Source organism: Plasmodium vinckei, assembly GCF_900681995.1.
Source record: "Plasmodium vinckei vinckei genome assembly, chromosome: PVVCY_05".
Taxonomy (NCBI): Eukaryota; Apicomplexa; class Aconoidasida; order Haemosporida; family Plasmodiidae; genus Plasmodium; species Plasmodium vinckei.
Window position 1 is genome coordinate 936184 of NC_051297.1, and position 22329 is coordinate 958512.

At 22.4% G+C, this 22329-nt stretch overlaps 6 protein-coding genes across 6 annotated transcripts; 5 read left to right on the forward strand and 1 right to left on the reverse strand.

The window, feature by feature from the left end:
- Positions 1 to 2567: 2567 nt before the first annotated feature.
- On the forward strand, positions 2568 to 3570 carry PVVCY_0502600 (erythrocyte membrane associated protein 2, putative; the record flags this gene model as incomplete). The annotated part of the gene is made up of 2 exons (XM_037635054.1): positions 2568 to 2639; positions 2764 to 3570. The coding sequence occupies 2 exons, from the start codon at positions 2568 to 2570 to the stop codon at positions 3568 to 3570; spliced, it is 879 nt and encodes a 292-aa protein (XP_037490238.1).
- Positions 3571 to 5591: 2021 nt separating this feature from the next.
- On the reverse strand, positions 5592 to 6947 carry PVVCY_0502610 (lysophospholipase, putative; the record flags this gene model as incomplete). Its single annotated transcript, XM_008628633.1, has 1 exon — positions 5592 to 6947. One exon carries the CDS (start codon positions 6945 to 6947, stop codon positions 5592 to 5594), a length of 1356 nt encoding a protein of 451 aa, XP_008626855.1.
- Positions 6948 to 8035: 1088 nt separating this feature from the next.
- Positions 8036 to 8892, forward strand: PVVCY_0502620 (Plasmodium exported protein, unknown function; the record flags this gene model as incomplete). The annotated part of the gene is made up of 3 exons (XM_037635055.1): positions 8036 to 8112; positions 8337 to 8633; positions 8820 to 8892. The coding sequence occupies 3 exons, from the start codon at positions 8036 to 8038 to the stop codon at positions 8890 to 8892; spliced, it is 447 nt and encodes a 148-aa protein (XP_037490239.1).
- Positions 8893 to 11919: 3027 nt separating this feature from the next.
- Positions 11920 to 12889, forward strand: PVVCY_0502630 (PIR protein CIR protein; the record flags this gene model as incomplete). Its single annotated transcript, XM_037635056.1, has 3 exons — positions 11920 to 11940; positions 12072 to 12804; positions 12888 to 12889. Coding segments are annotated over 3 exons (756 nt in total).
- A 2295-nt stretch (positions 12890 to 15184) lies between these two features.
- Positions 15185 to 16043, forward strand: PVVCY_0502640 (fam-b protein; the record flags this gene model as incomplete). Its single annotated transcript, XM_037635057.1, has 3 exons — positions 15185 to 15253; positions 15410 to 15532; positions 15615 to 16043. The coding sequence occupies 3 exons, from the start codon at positions 15185 to 15187 to the stop codon at positions 16041 to 16043; spliced, it is 621 nt and encodes a 206-aa protein (XP_037490241.1).
- Positions 16044 to 18989: 2946 nt separating this feature from the next.
- Positions 18990 to 21722, forward strand: PVVCY_0502650 (CIR protein PIR protein; the record flags this gene model as incomplete). The annotated part of the gene is made up of 3 exons (XM_037635058.1): positions 18990 to 19007; positions 19149 to 21365; positions 21447 to 21722. The coding sequence occupies 3 exons, from the start codon at positions 18990 to 18992 to the stop codon at positions 21720 to 21722; spliced, it is 2511 nt and encodes an 836-aa protein (XP_037490242.1).
- Positions 21723 to 22329: the final 607 nt, after the last annotated feature.

The window sequence follows — 22329 nt, forward strand, 5'->3', positions numbered from 1 at the left end:
TAAAAGAAAAGAAATTTATATGATAAATTTAATAAGTTTTATTTTCGTGTTAAAAATATATAGCTTCATTTTAAAAGGCAATATAAAGTTCAAACAATAATAAATAAACGGTATTGCATTTATTAGCATAAATAATTAGGGTTTTGGTATAAAGGAGCCTTATTAAGGCTCATTCATCTATTTTTATAAAAAAAATATAGAATATATTTTCTATATGAGGAATTTTTCTGTGATAATTAATGTGATACATTTATGTTTTATTTAAATAGTATTTGTAAAAATAAAGATAATAAAATATTTACATCCATAAATACTTTTAATGAATAGAATTAAATTGATTACAACGGTGCATAAATTAGTTCTATAGAAAATACAAAAAATTAATAAATATGAAGTTATTATCATTATTCCATTTATTTAATGAATAAAGTTAAAAATGAGAATCTGTATTTTAAAATAGTTTTTTTTTAATTATTATTTGTTTTTTTGAATATTCGCCAAATGGTAAGTTACACAATATTTTCTTTTATTATTAATAACATTTCAATATAGTTTTCGCATCTATTTGTTTTACATGGATTCTATATTATTGTTTTATGTATTGATAAGACACTTATGTTAAATTAAAGAAACAATTAATATTAATTATATATTAATAAATATTTAATTTCATTTTAGGAATTAACTATGTAAATGAGATAATAATATACCTTGGAAGGAATGCAATAAGTTTAATAAATAATGGGATGTTAGCAGATGTAGACAATCAATTTTATTTAAATAATTTTTATGAATCAAATTTGAATCTTGTAGATACCTTTAATGACGATTGAATAAAATGCATTCAAAATGTTATAGATAATCATGTAAAGGACTGTAAGGTCAATAACATGCTATTCAAATTAAAAGGCATAAATATGGGAATGAAAATTTTAATTCACAAGGTTGTGATGAAATTATCAAAAATTTCAAAGAAAAAAAATAAGTTAATGATGGGATACCAGTGGAACAAACACAATATAAGACAATAAAAAAGTATATACATTTTTCGGTATGAAAATATAGGCAATTTAAACAATTGGCAAGTGACACGGGCACTTTAAATATTGATTATGACAATTTTGAAAACGAATATAATGAAATTCTTTGAAGAGATAGCTATAAGGAATTAAAATACGATAAATTGCTTAAAAAGGCGCTAAATATCATATTTAAATGGGGAATATTTAACATAACATTTATTTGGGAGGTGTTTATGCATGTTGTATTGAATTCCCATTTGGGATTTTAACTGTAATTGGTTTGAGTTTACAACTTATGAAAATAGACACAGAAATCACAAATGAATTAACATAATCTTTGTTCATTATTATTACTTTTTAATTATTAAATATTACATTTTGTCAATAATTATAAAAATAAAGATATTCATATTTTATGATATCGGAAATATAGGATACTGATTCATGAGTTTTTTTTGAATTAATTTGCTCATATTTGATAACATTTGTTGGCTTATACAATTTTTAAATATTATTACATAAATTTAGTATAATATTTTATTTAAAAATGAAAAAACATATATTATATATGAAAGAAAAACAAGGATTATATTAATGATCGTAAATTTTACCTTAATTTATGGTTTTTATTATTAAAGATCAAATGATATTTAGTTATATAAATATATAATGCATCCATATGTTCTAAATGATAACTATACAACAATAATTAAAAAATATGATGATGTGCTGCAAGTTAATTAGTTTTTTATTACTATATCGAAAATATGATATATAGGATTATATTATAAATTTTTGCAATTAAAAATAGTATAAAATAAAAAATGATAATTTGAAAGTGTTATTAAAATATTTATAAATAATGGAAAGTCGAATTATATAAAAAAAAATATGATAAAATTCAATAGGAAAAAGAAAACAATTTTACAAGTTATAATATAATAATACAAAAAATTATAAAATGATACGATGAAAAAAAATATATAGTTGAACTCAATTGAATTATTTCAATTTAGTATTATTTTTGATATTATTAGGCTTTAATCCATCACCAAAATAATTAGGCATACTGCATGCTTATTATTATGCATGTATGTTGTTAATCTAATTATATATTACAATTAAAAATAAACGTTGTTGGACCAACAATATATTTTTTTTATGAATAAATAATATATTTTTTTTATGAATAAATAATATATTTTTTTTATGAATAAATAATATTTTTTTTTTATAAATAAATAATATATTTTTTTTTGAAATACTAATTAAAAAAATATAATTAAATTGTGTTATTAAATATTTAATAATATTTTTTATGAAATTTTCCATATATTTATATACAAATTAATGTAAAATAATCAATGGTATTATAATATAATAATTTGACATAATTAATATCAAATATCATACATACAAATATATGTAAATAAAACCATATAGTATAGAAATAGAACTAGTATATTGTTTTATATATAAAAAGAATATTTTTTTATTTTTTTGAATTTTTTATGATACTAAAAAAATATAATATATACTGCAAAAATGAATTCCAAATTAATACAAATTAGTTCATCTCTTCTTTTAATGTGCTTATGCAACACATACAGTAACGAGGTAAAATATTATATGTTAATTTTATAAATATTTGCTTATTGTGCTAAAATTTATAATATGGTGATGTTTTACATTATAAAATAAAATTTAATTTTAAATATATTCAAATTTTATATATTTTTAGGAAAATAATAATAATGTAACTAGGGTTATAAAATCGAACCGATTATTATCTGAGCAAGAAAACAATGAAGTAGGAGAAGAAGTATATGAGGAACAACCAGCTTATGAAGATCAACCAGCTTATGAAGATCAACCAGCTTATGAAGATCAACCAGTTTATGAAGATCAACCAGCTTATGAAGATCAACCAACTTATGAAGATCAACCAATTTATGAAGATCAACCAGCTTATGAAGATCAACCAGCTTATGAAGATCAACCAGCTTATGAAACCAAACCAGCTTATGAAACCAAACCAGCTTATGAAACCAAACCAGCTTATGAAACCAAACCAGCTTATGAAGATCAAGAAAATATTGAATACCCAGTTCCTGACGATGAAATATTTTATGAAGCACTAGATGTTTATGCTATCTCATTAGAAAACCCAAAAGAGAAAAGACTTATGCCAAGAAATTCACCATTTGTGAAAGCATATCTAACCGCCCCCAAGAACCCAAGGACTGTTGACTTAACACCACCAGATAACAAACCAACAATTACAGAATTCCCATTTACAACATCTATTTCACCACCACCACCACCAAATTCGAAACGTAGAATTAGAGAAAGAAAAATCAAACCTATATTTGAACAATTACCCAAAATTCCAAAGGAAGAAAAACCTTTTCATCCAGACACTCGTGATATTAAAAGAGAAATAACCCGTTTGAATAACCTCTGGAAGATAATAGACTACATGGATACAGATGACTCAGACTTGGATGATTATATAGATCATTTTTCTGGTCAAAATAAGAGGAAATAACCAAGTTGTAAGCATTAAGAACTATATACATATTTAGATGAAGAGAAATTAAAAACTTATGCTAATGAGAATATTGAGAGCCAATTAAAAGGACCATGTTTTTAAAATACGGACTATAAAAATGCAGAATGATGAAAAATAAAAATGTTGAAGGCAATGAAAATGATATGGTGTTAATGCCCAAAATAAAAATTAAAGCAGAAAGAAAATTATAGTAATAATCACAAATGATAATGTTCTAAATGGAATGAGTGTCATACAGATATTTTTTCAAAAGATATATATATTAATTTTATCTGATTTGTTTTTAATATTTTATAAATTATTTTGTTGTACGAATATATTACATATATTTATAAATTGTGTTTGATTTGTTTTATTGTTTTAGAAATTATTTTGTTGTACGAATATATTACATATATTTATAAATTGTGTTTGATTTGTTTTATTGTTTTAGAAATTATTTTGTTGTACGAATATATTACATATATTTATAAATTATGTTTGGTTTGTTTTAGAAATTATTGTGTTATGGAAAATATAATAATTAGTCAACTATAGTTTTATATTTAATTATAATAAAAAAACATAAGTAATAATAAATATATTGATTATGAATATATATAGGTATCTATGAAGAAACTGCGATTCAGTTACAACGTAGATTTTATTTTTTATAATTTGGACATCTTTATTTGTCTGAAAATGTTGATTAAATATATATATATATATATATCATCCCGTATGTTTAATCTTGAGATGTTTAAATATGTAACTAAAAAGGGGCACAGCCATTAATATGGAAGGGGGTGCATAACATATTTCCCATACGTTATATTACTTCTATCTAACTCGTTCATATATATTAAATGTGTTAATATTATAATTCATATTTTATAATGCATTGCTAATTGTTGGCTAAAGATATATACGATCCCTTATTATTTATTGTATAAGATTTTTTAATCCATAGTTATATTGAATTATACATATCATAATATATTATGCATTTCTACGCTTGGTGAAAATATTTATTTATTTAGTAAAATTTATTATTTGTGTCATTATTATTTTGATTTAAGTTACAGCTTTTCAACCAAACTATATAGTAATCTTATATATGAAACTATAACATAATTCGGTTCATTTAGAATAGTTGTCTACAATATAACATAGTTTTCAGATTATTTGTATGCATATAATTTTATATTATATATGTATGCTTATATTTTATATGCGTATTTATAAAATATATTTTTTCATTCTTAATGTATATTATCTCTTATAACTTATGTTTGTGATTGTTTTATTATTGATAATTTTACAAAATATATTTGTATCAACGACAGTGAACGTAATAAATTCTACACGACTAAATTAATCTAAATACGTTATAAATGAATCTATATTACTTATACAAAGTAATAATCTTATTAATTTAAGAAATAGATTGTCTATTTTCCTTATGAAATATATACTCACTAAAAAATGCTATTATATAAAAAACATGTATACGCATCTAAATAGTATTTTTCCACAAAATTACGTAATAATACTTATCAACTTTAAATGACTTCAACAATATTTTATTTTAAAAATGATATTATGATACTAAATTTGATTCTTCGTTTTTTTTTCTTTAAAATTGCCTTACATATAAAAAACGGCAAATAATAAATGTAAATGATTATTATTTTAATTAAGATTTATTAATTATAAGAACATAAAAGCTAATTAAAAGTAAAGTTATTACATAATTAATTTTAATTTGTATAAATTCACAAATTAGCATTATATATATCTTCAAATTGCAACCAAAATAATTATATACAAATTTAATTTAAAAAACAATTTGAAATAACAAAAAACATATACATAATGTAAAAAGATATAATATATTTATTATTATATTTTCGTGTTTTAACTTAAAAAAATAATTGAAAATGTTACATTTATATTTATGAAAATACAAAACAATAATTAATATAAGCATTATTAACGCACATTTATATTTAATTTTCTTATTCATCTTCTATTTCGTATTCGCAATTGCTTCTTACATCAGAAATCCAATCAACAATTGCTTTTAAAATGTCTTCATTTCCTGCCTCTATCGTTATAGCATGATTCATGCCATCAACAGAATGAAATTTTTTGTTATGAGCATTTACTTTATTATAAAATGAAACTGCCCCCTCATAAGAACACGAGCTATCATCTTTTGAATGCACAAATAATAAAGGAATATCCTTTGGCATATATTTAATATTACAATTCAATGTGATCGTTCCTTTTATAAGTTCAGAAATACATTTATATTTTACTTCATCACTATTTCGAAATTTATCATATTTACATATATTAGCATGATGTTCGGACTTTTTATAACGTGATGACGAAGTTCGTTTATGAGGCGCAACACAAGACAGGAACCTTGTTGCAGGTAAATACAAATATTTAAATGATTTGTTTCCAGCATTCCATGATGTTTTTAATATTATCATACCAGATAAAGATACGCAACCTTTAATATTTAAATCATCTAAATAATTATAGCATATTTCATGTTTATCATTAGAACTAACAATAGCATTTGTCGTAGAAGAGGTACTAGCACAGGAATGATCGGAATCATCATTTTTAGGATTCGTAATGCAGCGCTTATTCGAAATGTGTTTTACAGAGTTATCATTAATCATATTTTCTACCAGATCATTATCAATTTCATTAATATCAGTAGAACTGTCTAAAATGATGTTACATTTTTTATAGTTACTTGACTTTCCAGAATTAGTTTTATATTGATTTTCTTTCCCTAATAATTGTAATATCCTTAAAGCAATATTTCCTCCCATCGAATGTCCAACAATATACATAGGAAGCTTTTGTTTTTTGGTTGTTATTATATCATGTGATTTGTCATCCGTTTGATTTTCATTCGAGATTTCATCTTGAATTTGATTCATATATTGTATTACATCATCAACTAGATCATTAAAACAAGTAAAATCTCCTCTTACATCTTTCCATGCCTGTGATTCCCCATGTCCTTGCAAATCTATCCCATATACTGAATAACCATTTTGATTAAATTTTTCAATCCAACTATCTTTATAAATATAGTAATTATTAGTGTCTACTACTAAGTCTTCACTTCCATTTGGCATTTTTATATTTATTTTCATAAAAGTTAATCGAGTATGAGCTTTTAATCCATGTATTAACAATATAATTCCTATAGCATTTTTAACTACCCACCCATATGTTTTTAAAAGTAAGCCATTTTTATTACATAACCAACCTATCTTAGGATCTCCATCTAATTTACATACTGTAGGATTTTTTAATTCATCATTATTTAATTCAATTTCTTCCATCACCAATATTATGGAATATAACCATCCATATTGCAACTAAAAAAATATATATAATTAAAATTTTACTTTTCAAATATATATATATAGATTATTAACACAAATAAATATATAATACCAGATCGTATTATGGCTTTATACAAATTTATATATGCAAACTCTACATACATATTATATTAGTATCAAATAATATTAATAAAATTGGATATATATTATAATAATATATAAAATCATAAACAAATTATATGAAACGGAAAAAAATATATGATTATAGTTTATTTTGTTTTCGAAGTTTTTTCGAATATTTCATACAATCAGGTGAAATTACAATTGATATAGTAAAATTAATACAAATTATTATATATTGTTTGTTTTTTGGTAATATATTTTTGGTTTTATTTAATTTCTTAATTTCGGTAATTAAAATATGGTATAAGAAAAAATACACATTTAAAATATATAATTGTTATATATTATTTTTTTATTAATAAATAATGATTTATATAATTCTTTTACTTAAAAAATAATAACGAGGAAATACAATATACATAGGATATTTATTTATAAAAGCAACGAAAAAAAACGACAACCAAAAAATTTTTTTTTTTTACTTCGAAACAATAACAAGTATATTTAAGTTGGTGTCAAAAAAATATATATATCTAATATTTTATTATTTAATTGATGCTTATTAATTTGTTCGTATGTAAACAATAATAGAAAAATATAAGTTTATAAATATACAACCTACAAGCGTATCATTAAATATACCAATATATTATAAATCATATTAAAAAACAGTTTGTATAACAAATTTCAAAAAAATATTTTTTACAATTAAAATATTAAAAATGTTGTATTTTTAGAGAAAAATTAATATTTATATCTTTAAATACTTTTAATAAATATAGCGAATTTTATTACAACGGTTACATTAATTAATACTATAGAAAATGGAAAAATAATAAATGCCATAGTTTTTTATAAATATATTAATTTATTCATATATTTTAGAACAAAAAATTAATAAATATGATGTTATCATCATTATATAAAACTACATATATATTATTTTTTTTATTTGATAAATAATGTTAAAAATGAAAGTCAGTATTTTTAATTTGTTTTGTTTTCAATTATTATTTGTTCTTTTGAATATGCCAAAAAAGTAAGTTACATAATATTTTATTATAGTTTTCGTATCACCCTGTTTTGCATTAACCTTATATTATTGTTTCATATATCGGTAAAAAGCTTATGCTAAGTTAAAGACACAATTAAAACTAATTATATACATGTTAATGAATATTTCATTTGTTTGTAGGAATTATGCTTTATAAACGAAAGAAAGATATATCTTGAAAGGAATATAATAAATTTTAAAAATAATAGGATATTATCAGATGCAGACAACCAATTCGATTTAAATAATTTTTATCAATCAACCGTGAGTCTTGCAAATCAATTTAATGCCTACAATGATGACGAAGAAATAATAAATCTTAGAAATATTATAAATTCACATGTAAAGAACTATAAAGAAAGTAATACAACACCCAATTTAAATAATTTAGATGGGAAAACGAAAAAATTAATTCATAAAATTCAAAAAGAATTAAATGAAGCAAAAAAGAGCTCGATAATGAAAGGAATGGCGAATTATCAATACAGCCAATACAAGATAAAAGAGTAATAAAAAAAAGTGAACATATTTTTGAGATTGATGAAGATAAATTTAACGATAAATATAATGAAATTAAATCAAATAATTGTTATAAGAAATTTAAAAAAATTTCAAAGTCTATAAAATAAAAAAAAATATAATTATAAAGACGATGTTGTTGACTGCAGCATTTTTTATGATAATAACATTAGGAATGACGGAGCAGATATTCTTACTTGTACCTTTTGTGTCTTTGATACTTATTATTATCGTAAAGAAATTTGATAGAAATTTTTCTAAATTAAAAAATATACCAAAAATCAATCTTGATGATTTTGGTGATCCTGATATTTTTGATTAAAAATAATATATTTAATATTTTATAGCACAAAGGTTACGTTTTTTACATTTTATAGAATAATTAAATTTGATTTATTGTTTGTTTTATTCATAATGTTATTATTATGTACATTTTAATTTAATATATAATCACGCTATATAATTAATTTATCTTTGTTTAGTGTTTGTTAAAAACTCATTTATCCTTATTTCTATCCATATAATTATATATTAATGGATTTTGGATTTACTCATTTTTAGTTAATACTTATAGTTATTTTAAATAAACTTGATTTGAGCACACTTATTAATAAAACTATAAGCAATATAGGAGATTTAGATTCATATTTAGAGTTGTGTTTGCGGAAATTCATATTTGGGGTAAGGGGTCTATACTATGGGTTATAGTTTTATTCTAAGAAATCTATGCTTTGAGCTAAGGTTATATTTTCATTTAATTTTTTATAATTTGATTAAATATATTTTCCACCTGTATGAGTAATTTCGATATTATGTCTAAATACGCACCCCCCCAAAGGACATAGCCATTAACATGAAAAGGGTCGAATAATATATTTTACATAAGATACAATACCTTCATCAAATTCGATCGTATATATTACATATGGCAATATTATAACATCACATTTTATAATTTATTTCTAATTTTGTCTAACTATATATAAGAACCCTTATTATATATTATATAAGGCATTTTAACCCATAGCTATGTTGAACCATGAGTAACATAGTATGTTTCTTTATTTGTATCACTATTATTTTGATTTAAATTATATTATACCAAATAAACTGTAATAATAAAACTCATTTGGAACATTTATCTGCATTATAATATATCTTCAGGTTAATATGCATATGTTTAATATTAATTAATCATATTACAACATAAATAGGTAATCATAAAATATGGATTCATTAAATTTCGATCGAGATTCGACAATACAACATATCTATAAAAGATGTTTTATGTATATAACATTTTTAATAACACAATAAAAATTAAACTATATATAGAATATTTTAAGTTTTAATTGTAGTTATTGTTCTCTTTTTGTATTTCTTTATATTTGTATTCAAATTAATTAGTATGAATATTAGTTTCTTTATAAGCTTTAATTTATTTATCATAAAGCCATAATAATAGGTTAATCATTATTAATTTTTAAATTTTATAGTTTTGAGGTATATATATTATATTTAGAATAGTTAAAAAATAAAATATAAAATATTAATAAAATTTCATATAATAATTTGTTCTAATAATTTTTATAATAATTAAAAAAAATTGAGTATATATGATTAGGGTTATTATTATATGCCTATAAATATAAGATAGTAAATATTCTACAAATAATATTGAAATATTATTTTATTGTAAAAAATTCATATAATTAAATATTAATTTTATCGAAAAAGCACATAATAATTAATTTTATTTAAACAATAATATTTATACTAGGCTATTATATATGCACAAACTTATAAAATTATATTTTAAATATAGTGGTATGACGAAATAATATATGCTCTAAAATGTTTCACTTTAAAACAATGAAGCAAGGAAAATTAGTAATTGGTTTAAAGTATTTCTCTTGAGTGCATTAATTACTTCATTGTAGTGTACAGTGGTATATTAGTAGCAATAATAGTAACAATAATGGATTAGTATGGTACTAAATATGAACAATATATTATGTTTATTTGATGCACTATATGGGTATAAATTAGTTAAATATGCTCTTAAAGGTATGATAAGATTATAATTGTATGCATAATAAATCAAATAAAACACTACATTTTGTTGCTAAGTATATTTTATTATGGTGCTATGACATTAAAGTTATCAATCAATATAATAATAATTCCATAATGCTCGTTAAAAATACAGCTATTTCGTTATATAAATAAATAACGTTTTATTATAAAATATATAACACATAATATATGTTTGGATTATAAGTATAAATGTGTACTTAAAATGCTAGATCATATTATATTGATTCTCAAATTAATTAATTATTCTAACCAAAGTATTTATAGAATTTTTAAATAAAAATTAATATATTAAATTATATTTATTTTCTTTATTATTTAAAATACATTTATTAATCATTTATATATCAAATAGATAATAAGAATGAAAAGAATAATATACATTTTATATATAATAGCTATTACCCCAAAACTAATTTATATTCATATTCATTTTAATTGTAATAGATCAATCAATATATTTGTATATTATGCTTTTTTAATTTTAAAAATTAGATACTATATACATTCAAAACTATTGATTAAGATAAATAATAATATTATATTTCATTTATTTAGAAAAGGAAAGAATATTAAATTTAAACACAAATAGTGTTTTATACTTGTTAGAAATTATATAAAAAAGTGTAATATTTCAAATTGAATAATAACATATATCAATATATGACATTCAAATAATGAGATACAAATACATTTTTAACAATTATAGTAATAGCACATTTTTAATTCTTTATATATTTATAATAATATAAAATTGGTTATGCTTTTACTATAAATCAAGAAAATGCATAGTTCTCTAATGTAAGAACGTATAATAATTAGAAAATGTGTTTTATTTAAACTTATTGAAATGTTACACAAAATTATACAATGGAGCTATTCCAAATATTATTAAGAATAGCGATATTTCGCATATGATAAAAATGTTTCGAACAAATCACAAAACAAGGATACTTATCTGAATCGTAACAAAAGTGGATATATGTTTTATTTTATTATATTGTTGTATATTAATTTTAAATTAATATTATTATTGAGAAAAATGCTAAAGTGCGTTTAACTATTTAAAATTTCACATATAAAGACAAATAATTGCATAAACTTTTGGGTGTAGTATATAAGTTTTATGTAAAAACAATATGATGCCAATTTATAGTTTAAAAACAAAATTCCATTACAATGAGGAAGAACAAACAAATGGTAAATAACCTTATTTTAAAATAAAACATATTTATCCTTAATTTTATTATGTTTAAATTATATTCAAATCATATTAAATTTTATTTGAATAAATTTTGAATTAATTTATATTTTTATAACTATTTTCTTAGTGTAAGTTACTTCTCGAAGGTGATAGTTATTTTAATGATGAAAATGTCTATATGGAGGAAATTAACAAAAACGTAAAAATCAAAGGATATTGTAGTATCAATGGTTGTAAAACAAATGAAGATCGTATTAATTCTGTGGCCAAATATATAATTATGGAATTCAAAAATTTAACATCAAGAAAAGAAAGGCATAATGATTATGATGAATATTTATTGATGTGGATAAGTGATAAATTGCTTAAGATACACAAAAAAGGAAAAGGCCAAAATATTGGAAGAGGCCGTATGGATGCTTTTACTTTAAAGCAGGCTTATGAAGAGTATTTAGAGAAACATACAAAAGGAATGGATTATTGGGTTCTTTTGGATATGCAGCAGGGTTTGAAAGAAGCGAATCTTAAGTATATGAGCGAATTTTATAAATTACTTAATAAAATATGTAAAATAATTACAGATTATAATAATGGTGGCAGAAATAAGAATATTCCTAAATATTCTACCGATTGCGGTCGTCAATATAAAACCCTTTATAAGAACATTTCTGAATGCAAATCATATCTTGATTTATTGAATAAATTAAAAGGCACATATGATGATTTTATAAGTTATGCTATTAAGAAAAATAGTTCAAACAATGATTTAAAAACTAAACTTCAAACACTTACAACAGAAGATGGAAAAGTGATGGAGGCGGTGAGAAGTTTTAAAACATACGACTTCAGTAATGAAGAATGTAAACTCTCCAAAAAAAAAAAAAAATAGTCTCATCAAAAAAAGCGGAATCACCAGCAGCAGATTCACCACCACCACAATCAGGACAAAATGGTGGGTCATCGCAAACAGGAGGGTCAAATGGTCAAGATCCATCAAAGGATTCAGAAAATAGTAAAGAAAATAAAGGGGGTGCAAGTGATAATACAGGAGATCCAAATGGTGGAAACGGAAATCCTGGTGCCGGATCAAATGATCCCGCATCAAATACATCAGGAGGATATTTTAATTGGGGGTCATCATTTTTTAAATTTCTATTAAATGGAACGGAAAATTTGAAAAAAACTTCCGATTTTATTGATCAAAATCAGAAAAAGGTTAAAGATGTTACGGATAAAATCAACAATGCATATAATGACGTTAAGAATAATTTAAAAAATGTTTACGATAAATCTAGTGATTATTTAAATAATTTTATTAGTAATATAACTATTCAATTGAATAGCATCGGTGCTCCTTCTAAACCAGATGGTAACCCGTCTGACCCGAAAAATCAATAAATGGAGGAGATTCACCAACTCCACAAACATCACAAATTACACAAAATTCTAAGGAACAAACTACAACGCAGCAATCGCCTCAGGGTACATCTGGAAATAAAAATTCTGATAAAACCGATCAACAAGAAGCTCAAAAGCCAGTAGCCAATCCAGTGACTAAACAAGAAAATCCAGGAACCGAATTAAAAGGAAATGGAATAACAGAAATTGGTGATGGATATGTATTAAAAGAATACAAAAAGATTGGATTATCAATTATAGTTATTCTAATACCAATTACTTTAACTATTATGTACAAGGTAAATAAAAGAAAATTATGAAATGTACTATTTTTAAAATATTTTCTCACAAAGAAATATATTTTTTGCATAATTTTATGTTAGTATTTGTCATCTGGATGGAGAAAAGAATTGACGAGAAAAAAAAACATGAAAAAGGTTATAAATTCAATTGGAGGAAAAAGACAGGTGCAAATAATTATAAGTTCATCGAGTCATAAAAAACAGACTAAAAAATCTATAAATTCCGTTTATAAGGAAAAATATCCATCATTAAATATATACAAACTTATGCAGGCTGATCCTGTGCCGTTTATTAATTTATTTTTTTTATTGATTTTTTTTGTTTATAAAAGAAAAGAAAATTCTTTGGAATGATAAACTAATTAACTTATATTTGAAATCGAATTAAAAAATGTATAAATTTAAAAAATAGTAAATAGTAAATTTGTCTATTAATATAATTAATTTTTATAAAAGGGAGCCAGGTTAAGGCTCCATTTCATATTTTATAATAAAACATAAAATAAATTTTCTATATAATGGAATTCTCTATTATAACAGGGTTATAATATTCCGTTTTCAATTATTATTTATAAAAGTTAAAATATTTTATTGTTTAAATAAAAAAGGCGTATTAACATTTGTTAAAGAATATGATGAAAAAAAAAAATAATACCATTAAATATATTTCTTTTTTCGATTTGGAATAAATGAATTTGTATCCTTTTCAATAAATTGGTTATATATGTATTATTTTTTGTGATTTGATATTGGAATTTTATTTTGTTTGAATTAAATTTGAAAACATGAATGTTTTGTACCATTTTAATAGAAATAATAAACATGATGTTGTATATTCTGAGATATATTTATAAATAAAATTATTACATACCAGTCGGTGAAAAAAAAAATTTGCAAAAAAACGGTAAATAAAATATAATAAATTAAAAACCATTTAAATATAAATAACAACGACGATTTTTTTATGTTTTCATTATATGTTTGTATTTATTCATATAAAAAAAATATATGTATCTAATATTTTATTATTTAATTGATGCTTATTAATTTGTTCGTATGTAAACAATAATAGAAAAATATTAATTTATAAATATACAACTTACAACAGTATCATTAAATATACCAATCTATTATAAATTATATTAAAAAACAGTTTGTATAACAAATTTCAAAAAAATATTTTTTATAGAAAAATTATTATATACATATATTTTTTTACAATTAAAAATGTTGTATTTTTTATAGAAAAATTATTATATACATATATTTTTTTACAATTAAAAATGTTGTATTTTTTAGAGAAAAATTAATATTTATTTGAAAAAAGAAATAATATAATATTTATATAAATAAACACTTTTAATGAATATAGCGAAATTTATTACAACAGCTACATTAATTAATTTTATAGAAAATGGAAAATTAATAAATGTCATAGTTTTTTATAAATATATTCATTTATTTATATATTTTAGAACAAAAAATTAATAAATATGAAGTTATTATCATTATTTCGTTTATTTAATAAATAAAATTAAAAATGATAATCAAAATTTTAAAATATGTTTTGTTTTCAGTTATTACTTGCTATTTTGAATATGCCAAAAAAGTAAGTTACATACTATTTGATTATATTTTCCGTAACTATTTGTTTTACATTAACCTTATATTATTGTTTCATGTATCGGTAAAAAGCTTATGCTATGTTAAAGACACAATTAAAACAAATTATATATATGTTAATGAATATTTCATTTGTTTACAGGAATTATACTTTATAAACGAAGGAAACATATATCTTGAAAGGAATATAATAAATTTTAAAAATAGTAGGATATTAGCAGATGCAGACAACCAATTCGATTTAAATAATTTTTATGAATCAACCGTAAGTCTTGCAAATCAATTTAATGACTACAATGATGATGACGAAGATATATCTTCGAAATATTATAGATTCACATATAAAGAAGTATAAAGGAAGTAATACAACACCCAATTTAAATAATGTAGATGGGAAAACGAAAAAATTAATTCATAAAATTCAAAAAGAATTAAATGAAGCAAAAAAAGAGCTCAATAATGAAAGGAATGGTGAATTATCAATACAGCCGATACAAGACAAAAGAGTAATAAAAAAAAGCGAACATATTTTTAAGATTGATGAAGATAAAATTAACGATAAATATAATAAAATTACATTAAGTAATTGTTATAAGAAATTAAAAAAAATTTCAAAGTCTAAAAAATCAAAAAAAAATATAATTATAAAGGTGATGTTGTTGATTGCAACACTTTTTGTGGTAATAGCATTAGGAATGATGAACCAGATGATCTTACTTGGACTTTTTTGGCCTTTCATACTTATTATCGGAGCGAGTCTCAATAGATGTTCTTAATTATAAAAAATATCAAAATAATCACTCTTTATTATTATACTTGTTTAAATGATTAAAAATAATATATTTAATATTTTATAGCACAAAAGTTACGTTTTTTACATTTTATAGAATAATTAAATTTGATTTATTGTTTGTTTTATTCATAATGTTATTATTACATGCATTTTAATTTAATATATAACCATGTTATATAATGAATTTATCTTTGTTTAGCGTTTGTCGAAACACATTTACCCCTTCCATGCAGATATATTAATGGATCTTAAATATACACATTTTTAGTTGATAATTATAATATTTTGAATAAACTTGATTTGAGCACACTTATTAATAAAACTATAAGCAATATAGGAGATTTAGATTCATATTTAGAGTTGTGTTTGGGGAAACCCATATTTGGGGTTAGGGTTTTGGACTATGGGTTATAGTTTTGTTCTAAGAAATCTATGCTTTGGGCTAAGGTTATATTTTCATTTAATTTTTTATAATTTTATTAAATATATTTTCCACCCTGTATGGGTAATCTCGATATTATGTCTAAATACGTACCCAAAAAAGGGCGTAGCCATTAACATGAAAGGGGGCGCATATTATATTTTCCGCATGTTATAATATTTTCATATAATTTGTTCATATATATTAAATGTGGAAATATTATAACTTTATATTTTATATCGCATTGCTAATTTTTGGCTAACTATATATAAGAATCCTTATTATTTATTATATAAGACTTGTTAATCGGGGAATATATTGAATCATGAATAACATAACATATTTCTTTATTTGTATCACTATTATTTTGATTTAAATTATATTATACAAAATAAACTGTAATAATAAAACTCATTTGGAACATTTATCTGCATTATAATATACCTTCAGGTTAATATGTGATATTAATATTAATTAAGCATATTACAACATATAATAGGTAATAATAAATATAGATTCATAAAATATGGATCGAGATTCGACAATATAACGATATATATAAAAGATTTTTTATGCATCTAACATTTTTAATAATACAATAAAAGCTGAACTATATATACAATATTTTAAGTTTTATAACATTGAGGTATAAATAAATAATATTTTAAAATGGTTCAAAAATAAATATAAGCTATTAATAAAATTTCATGTAACATTTTGTTATAATAATTATAAATAATATAACAGGTAAAATTAGAGTTGTTATTATATCCCCTATAGATATAATAAAATACTTTACTAATAAATAATATTGAAATATTGTTTTATTGGAGAGCTTCATATAATTAAACATTAATTTTATCGAAAAGGTACATAATAATTAATTTTATTTGGACTAATAACATTTTTATTAGGCTATTATATATATACAAACTTTAAAATAATTTAAATATATTGCTATTACGAAATAATATATATGTTATAAAATGCTATACTTTAAAACAATGAAGCAAGGGAAATTACTAATCGGTTTAATGTATTTTTATTAAGCGCATTAAATATCTCATTGTAGTATACAATGCTATAACTGAAACAATAATTATATAAAATTAATACATTATTATATATGAACAAATATATTGTTTTTACTCGATACACGATATGGGTATAAATTCATTATATAAATTATTTAACGGGTGATAAGATTAAAATTGTATACATGCAAAATCAAATGAGAAATTATAACATTTATTTAAGCCTTAATATGGTAATATTAGAATCACCATTGTCATGTAAGATAACATAAATTTTATTAACCAATCTATAATTCTCCTTTAGAATATAAATTTTTATATCTAAAGCTAAATAAAATTTTATTATAAAATATACAATACATAATATATGCTTAGGTTATAGGTATAAATGTGTACTTAAAATGGTAACTCATATTATACTGCTTCTTATATTAATTAATTATTCTAACCCAAGCATTAATAAAACTTTTAAATTAAAGGATAATATATTAAATTATATTTATTTTCTTTATTGTTTAAAATATCTTTTATAATTAATTATATATTAAAAGATAATAAGAATGAAAAAAATAATATGCATTTTATATATACTAACTATTACACAAAAACGAATTTATACCCATGGTTTATTTTAATTGTAATAGCTCAATTAACTTAATTTGTATATTATGCGTTTTTAATTTAAAAAATTAGATAAGATATGCACTCAAAATTATTAATTAATTATATTTATATATAAGAAATGTTAGCACATAAACAAAGTTATTACATGTTCTAAAATGAATTATTAATATATATATATTAAGATAAATAAACATATTATATTCCATTTATTTAGAAAAAGGAAAATATTAAATTATTTCTTAATATTAAATTTAAACACAAATTGTGTTTTATATTTATTAGAAATAATATAAAATGTGTAATATTTCACGTTTAATAATAACGTATATTAATAAATGGCATTCAAATAATGAGATACAAATACATATTTAACAATTATAGTAATAACACATTTCTAATTCTTTATATATTTATAATAATATAAAATCGATGGCATCTTTACTATAAATATAGAGAATTCATAATTCTATATGTATGAGCGTGTAATAATTAGGGGATATGCTTTATTTAAACACATTAAAAGGCTACACAAAATTATACGATGAATCCATTTCGAATATTATTAATAATAGCGATATTTCGCATATGATAAAATGCTTCAAACAAATCACAAAATAAAAATACTAATCTAAATTATAACAAAATTAATACAAGTTTTATTTCATTATATTATTGTATATTATTTTAAAATTAATATTATTATTGAGAATGACATTAATATTTCGTTTAATTACTGACAATTTCATACAGAAATACATGTAATTGTATAAATTATTTTGGTATTGTATATAAGTTTTATATAAAAATGATATCATGTCAATCTACAGATTAAAAACAAAATTCCATCACAATGGACCCCAATGATATGGTAAATAACTTTATTTTAAAATAAAACATGTTTATTCCTTATTTTAATGTTTTGGGCTTGTCTACAAATCATATTAAATTTTATTTCAATCAACTTTTCACTAATACATATTTTTATTCATGTTTATAAATATTTTCTTAGTGTGAGTCATTTCTTGTAGCTGATAGGCTTATTAATGGTGAAAAGGCCTTTACTACAATAGAGGAACTTAGAAAACAACCAAAATTCTATGAACATTGTCCTCATAGAAGATGTGTAACAGATATAGACAATATTGCTGCTTTGAGCACGTATGTATTTTTGAAATTAAATGCACATAAAAACAACGAAATTGGTGAATATTTTTTGATGTGGCTAAGTGATAAATTATTTAAGATACACATGCAAAAAAAAACCAAAAAAAAAAATCCAATTACTTTAGAAATGGCTTATAAGATGTATTTAGAGAAAGATATGGGGAATTTTAGATATTGGAATCTTTTAGGTAATATAAATGGTTTGAAAAATGCTAATCTTAGGCATATGAACGAATTTTATAAATTACTTAATCATATATGTAAAATTGTTATATATTATAAAATAAAAGGTTCCGAACCTATGACCCCTCTTCAAAATTCTACCAATAGTTTTAATCAATATATGCTCCTTTATCAAAATGTTTCTAAATGTAATTCATATCTTCATTTATTGGATAATTTAAAAAAAAAATATAATAATTTTAGAACTATGATTAAGAATGCCGATTCAAATTTAGCAAATTCTCTTCAAACACTTACAACGATAGAACATATCGATTCATATTTTGCGGAAAATTTTACCAAATTTGACTTCAGTGATCCAAAATGTAAATTACAATATGATAAAAATATACTCACAAAATATGAGAAAGCCAAAGCTCAAAAGAAGCAAAAAGATAGTGGATCCAATGGGGATAGCAATAACCAAAGCAGTCAACCACAAAGTTTAGTGGATCAAACACCAAATCCCCCCGCCGGAACAGGAAGTTCACCGAGCACACCTAACAATGGAGATGATACAACAGGAAGTAATGATAAAGTAGTAGACGGTGTCCAAAGCCAAGAAAATACTAAAGGAAGTGAACAAACAGATCCAGGTGGTGGAAAAAAAAATACAGGGAGTGGAGCAGGTGGGGGAATAGGATATACAAGTGATGGGAAAGGAGGCAAGGATAATAAGAAAGTAGTTTCAAATAGTGATGCAGGAGATAAAAGTAGTGGAGTAAGTGATGGATCGGTTAGTGTACAAGGTGATCAAGGAGCTGCAGATACTCAAGTAGGAGATACAGGTAGTGGAGCAAGAAGTATAAATAGTGTGGCAGGTGATGGGTCAGGTAGTGGGCAAGGAAGTACAGATACCACTAAAGGAGGTGCAAGTAATGGGCAAGATGGCAGTCCAGGTACTGGAACAAATGGTGGATCAGGAGGGACAGGTGGTGGAATAAATGATCAAAGAGGTTCAGGCAATCAAGCAAATACAGGTAGTGAACAAAAGCCATCAGGAGATCAAGTTCCAACACATTCATCAGGAGTATCTTCTGGATATTGGTCAAATTGGGGGGGAATTAATTTAAATATCACAAGTCATTTACCTAGTTTTTCCAATATATATGAAACTCAAAGAAAGATTTTAACAAGCGCCAGTAATAAAATTAGTGATGCATATAATGGCGCTATGAGCATTGCCAAAGATACTTATGATAAAACTCTGACCACTGTACAAGGTGCTTATAATGCAACTACTAATTATGTTGGTGGTGTCGTTAATAGTGTGACTGATAAATTGAATTCATTCAGTACTTTTTCACAATTAGGTGATGGTCAATCTGGATCAGATGGTTCAGGGAATAGTTTGCCAACAGACAATAACCCATCAAGCACAATGCAATTTCCAAATCCAGATTCAAATTCACCATCATCACCACCATCATCATCTATACAACACTCTCAGTCTTCATCAGTAACTTCACCACCATTAAAAACTTCATCACAACCAAAGTCTAATCAAGCACAAAACTCACCACAACCACCATCTCCCCCAAATCAACGTAGCTTTCCACACGTTTCCCAAGATACACTTCAGAGTGGTGCATCTAACATAGTGCAGCAGCCTGATCCAAACGACGGAAAAGGAGTTCAAAGAATGACAATTACTAAAGCTACATTACCAAGTTCTAGTACGGGTCCATCAAACACAGAGAATGGAAACACAAATGGAACTGCTGTTAAAATGAACGAAAAACTATCAATATGGTGTATAGGACCGAATCATAAATGTGACGTAACGGGTATTATTATTATAATTATTTCAATATCCATTATTTTAACAATTATATATAAGGTAAATAATATGCAATTAGTAAATATAATGTATTTAACATTTAATTTCTACATAAATATAATTTCCACATTTTTATGTTAGTATCTATCACTTGGCTGGACAAGCAAATCGAAGAGAAAAAAAAGCATAAAAAAGGTTATAAATTCAATTGGAGGGAAAAGACCGGTTCAAATAATTATAAAATCATATGATAGGAACAAAGACCTAAAACCGGTTATAAATTCAGCTCGTAGAAAAAAAGATCCATTATTAAATATATACAAACTTATGCAGGCTGATCCTATACCATTTATTAATTTATTTTTTTTGTTAATTTTTTTTGTCTATAAAAGAAAATACGATTTTTTGGAATTATAAATTTAATTAATAACTTCTATTTTGGAATTAATATTCCATGAACCTTATTTTAAAACTCGATATAATTATTAAAAATTATAAATAAATAAATTCGTTTATTACTATTATTATAGGTAAATGAACTCATAAGTATAATTAAAAAATATACTTATATAATTATAATACAAAATTATATATTATTATAATATATATATAAAGATAATGTTGTTAGAATGGTTACTTAATTTTCAATTATATATTTATTTATATAATTCTAAGAATAAAAACATTATTAAAATAATGAATGAATAAAAAATATATTTTTTATAAAACCATTTATTATTGTAAAAATTAATAGTAATATTTTTAAAAAATATAATAATTTCCCCCCTTAAATCCTTGTTATATGCTACATACAATTTTTTTCTATACATATTCGATAAAAATATATATATCTTTCTAACAAAGGTATATAAGCATATGTGTTATTGAATGAATAATAAATCAGTGATATATGATAGTGCATTACAAAGGTATCAACGTTATATATTTTGTTAAAGATACGATTTGAGATATACAGATTTATATTCTAAAAAATTGGATTGATGAGTGGACTAAAAATTCAAAT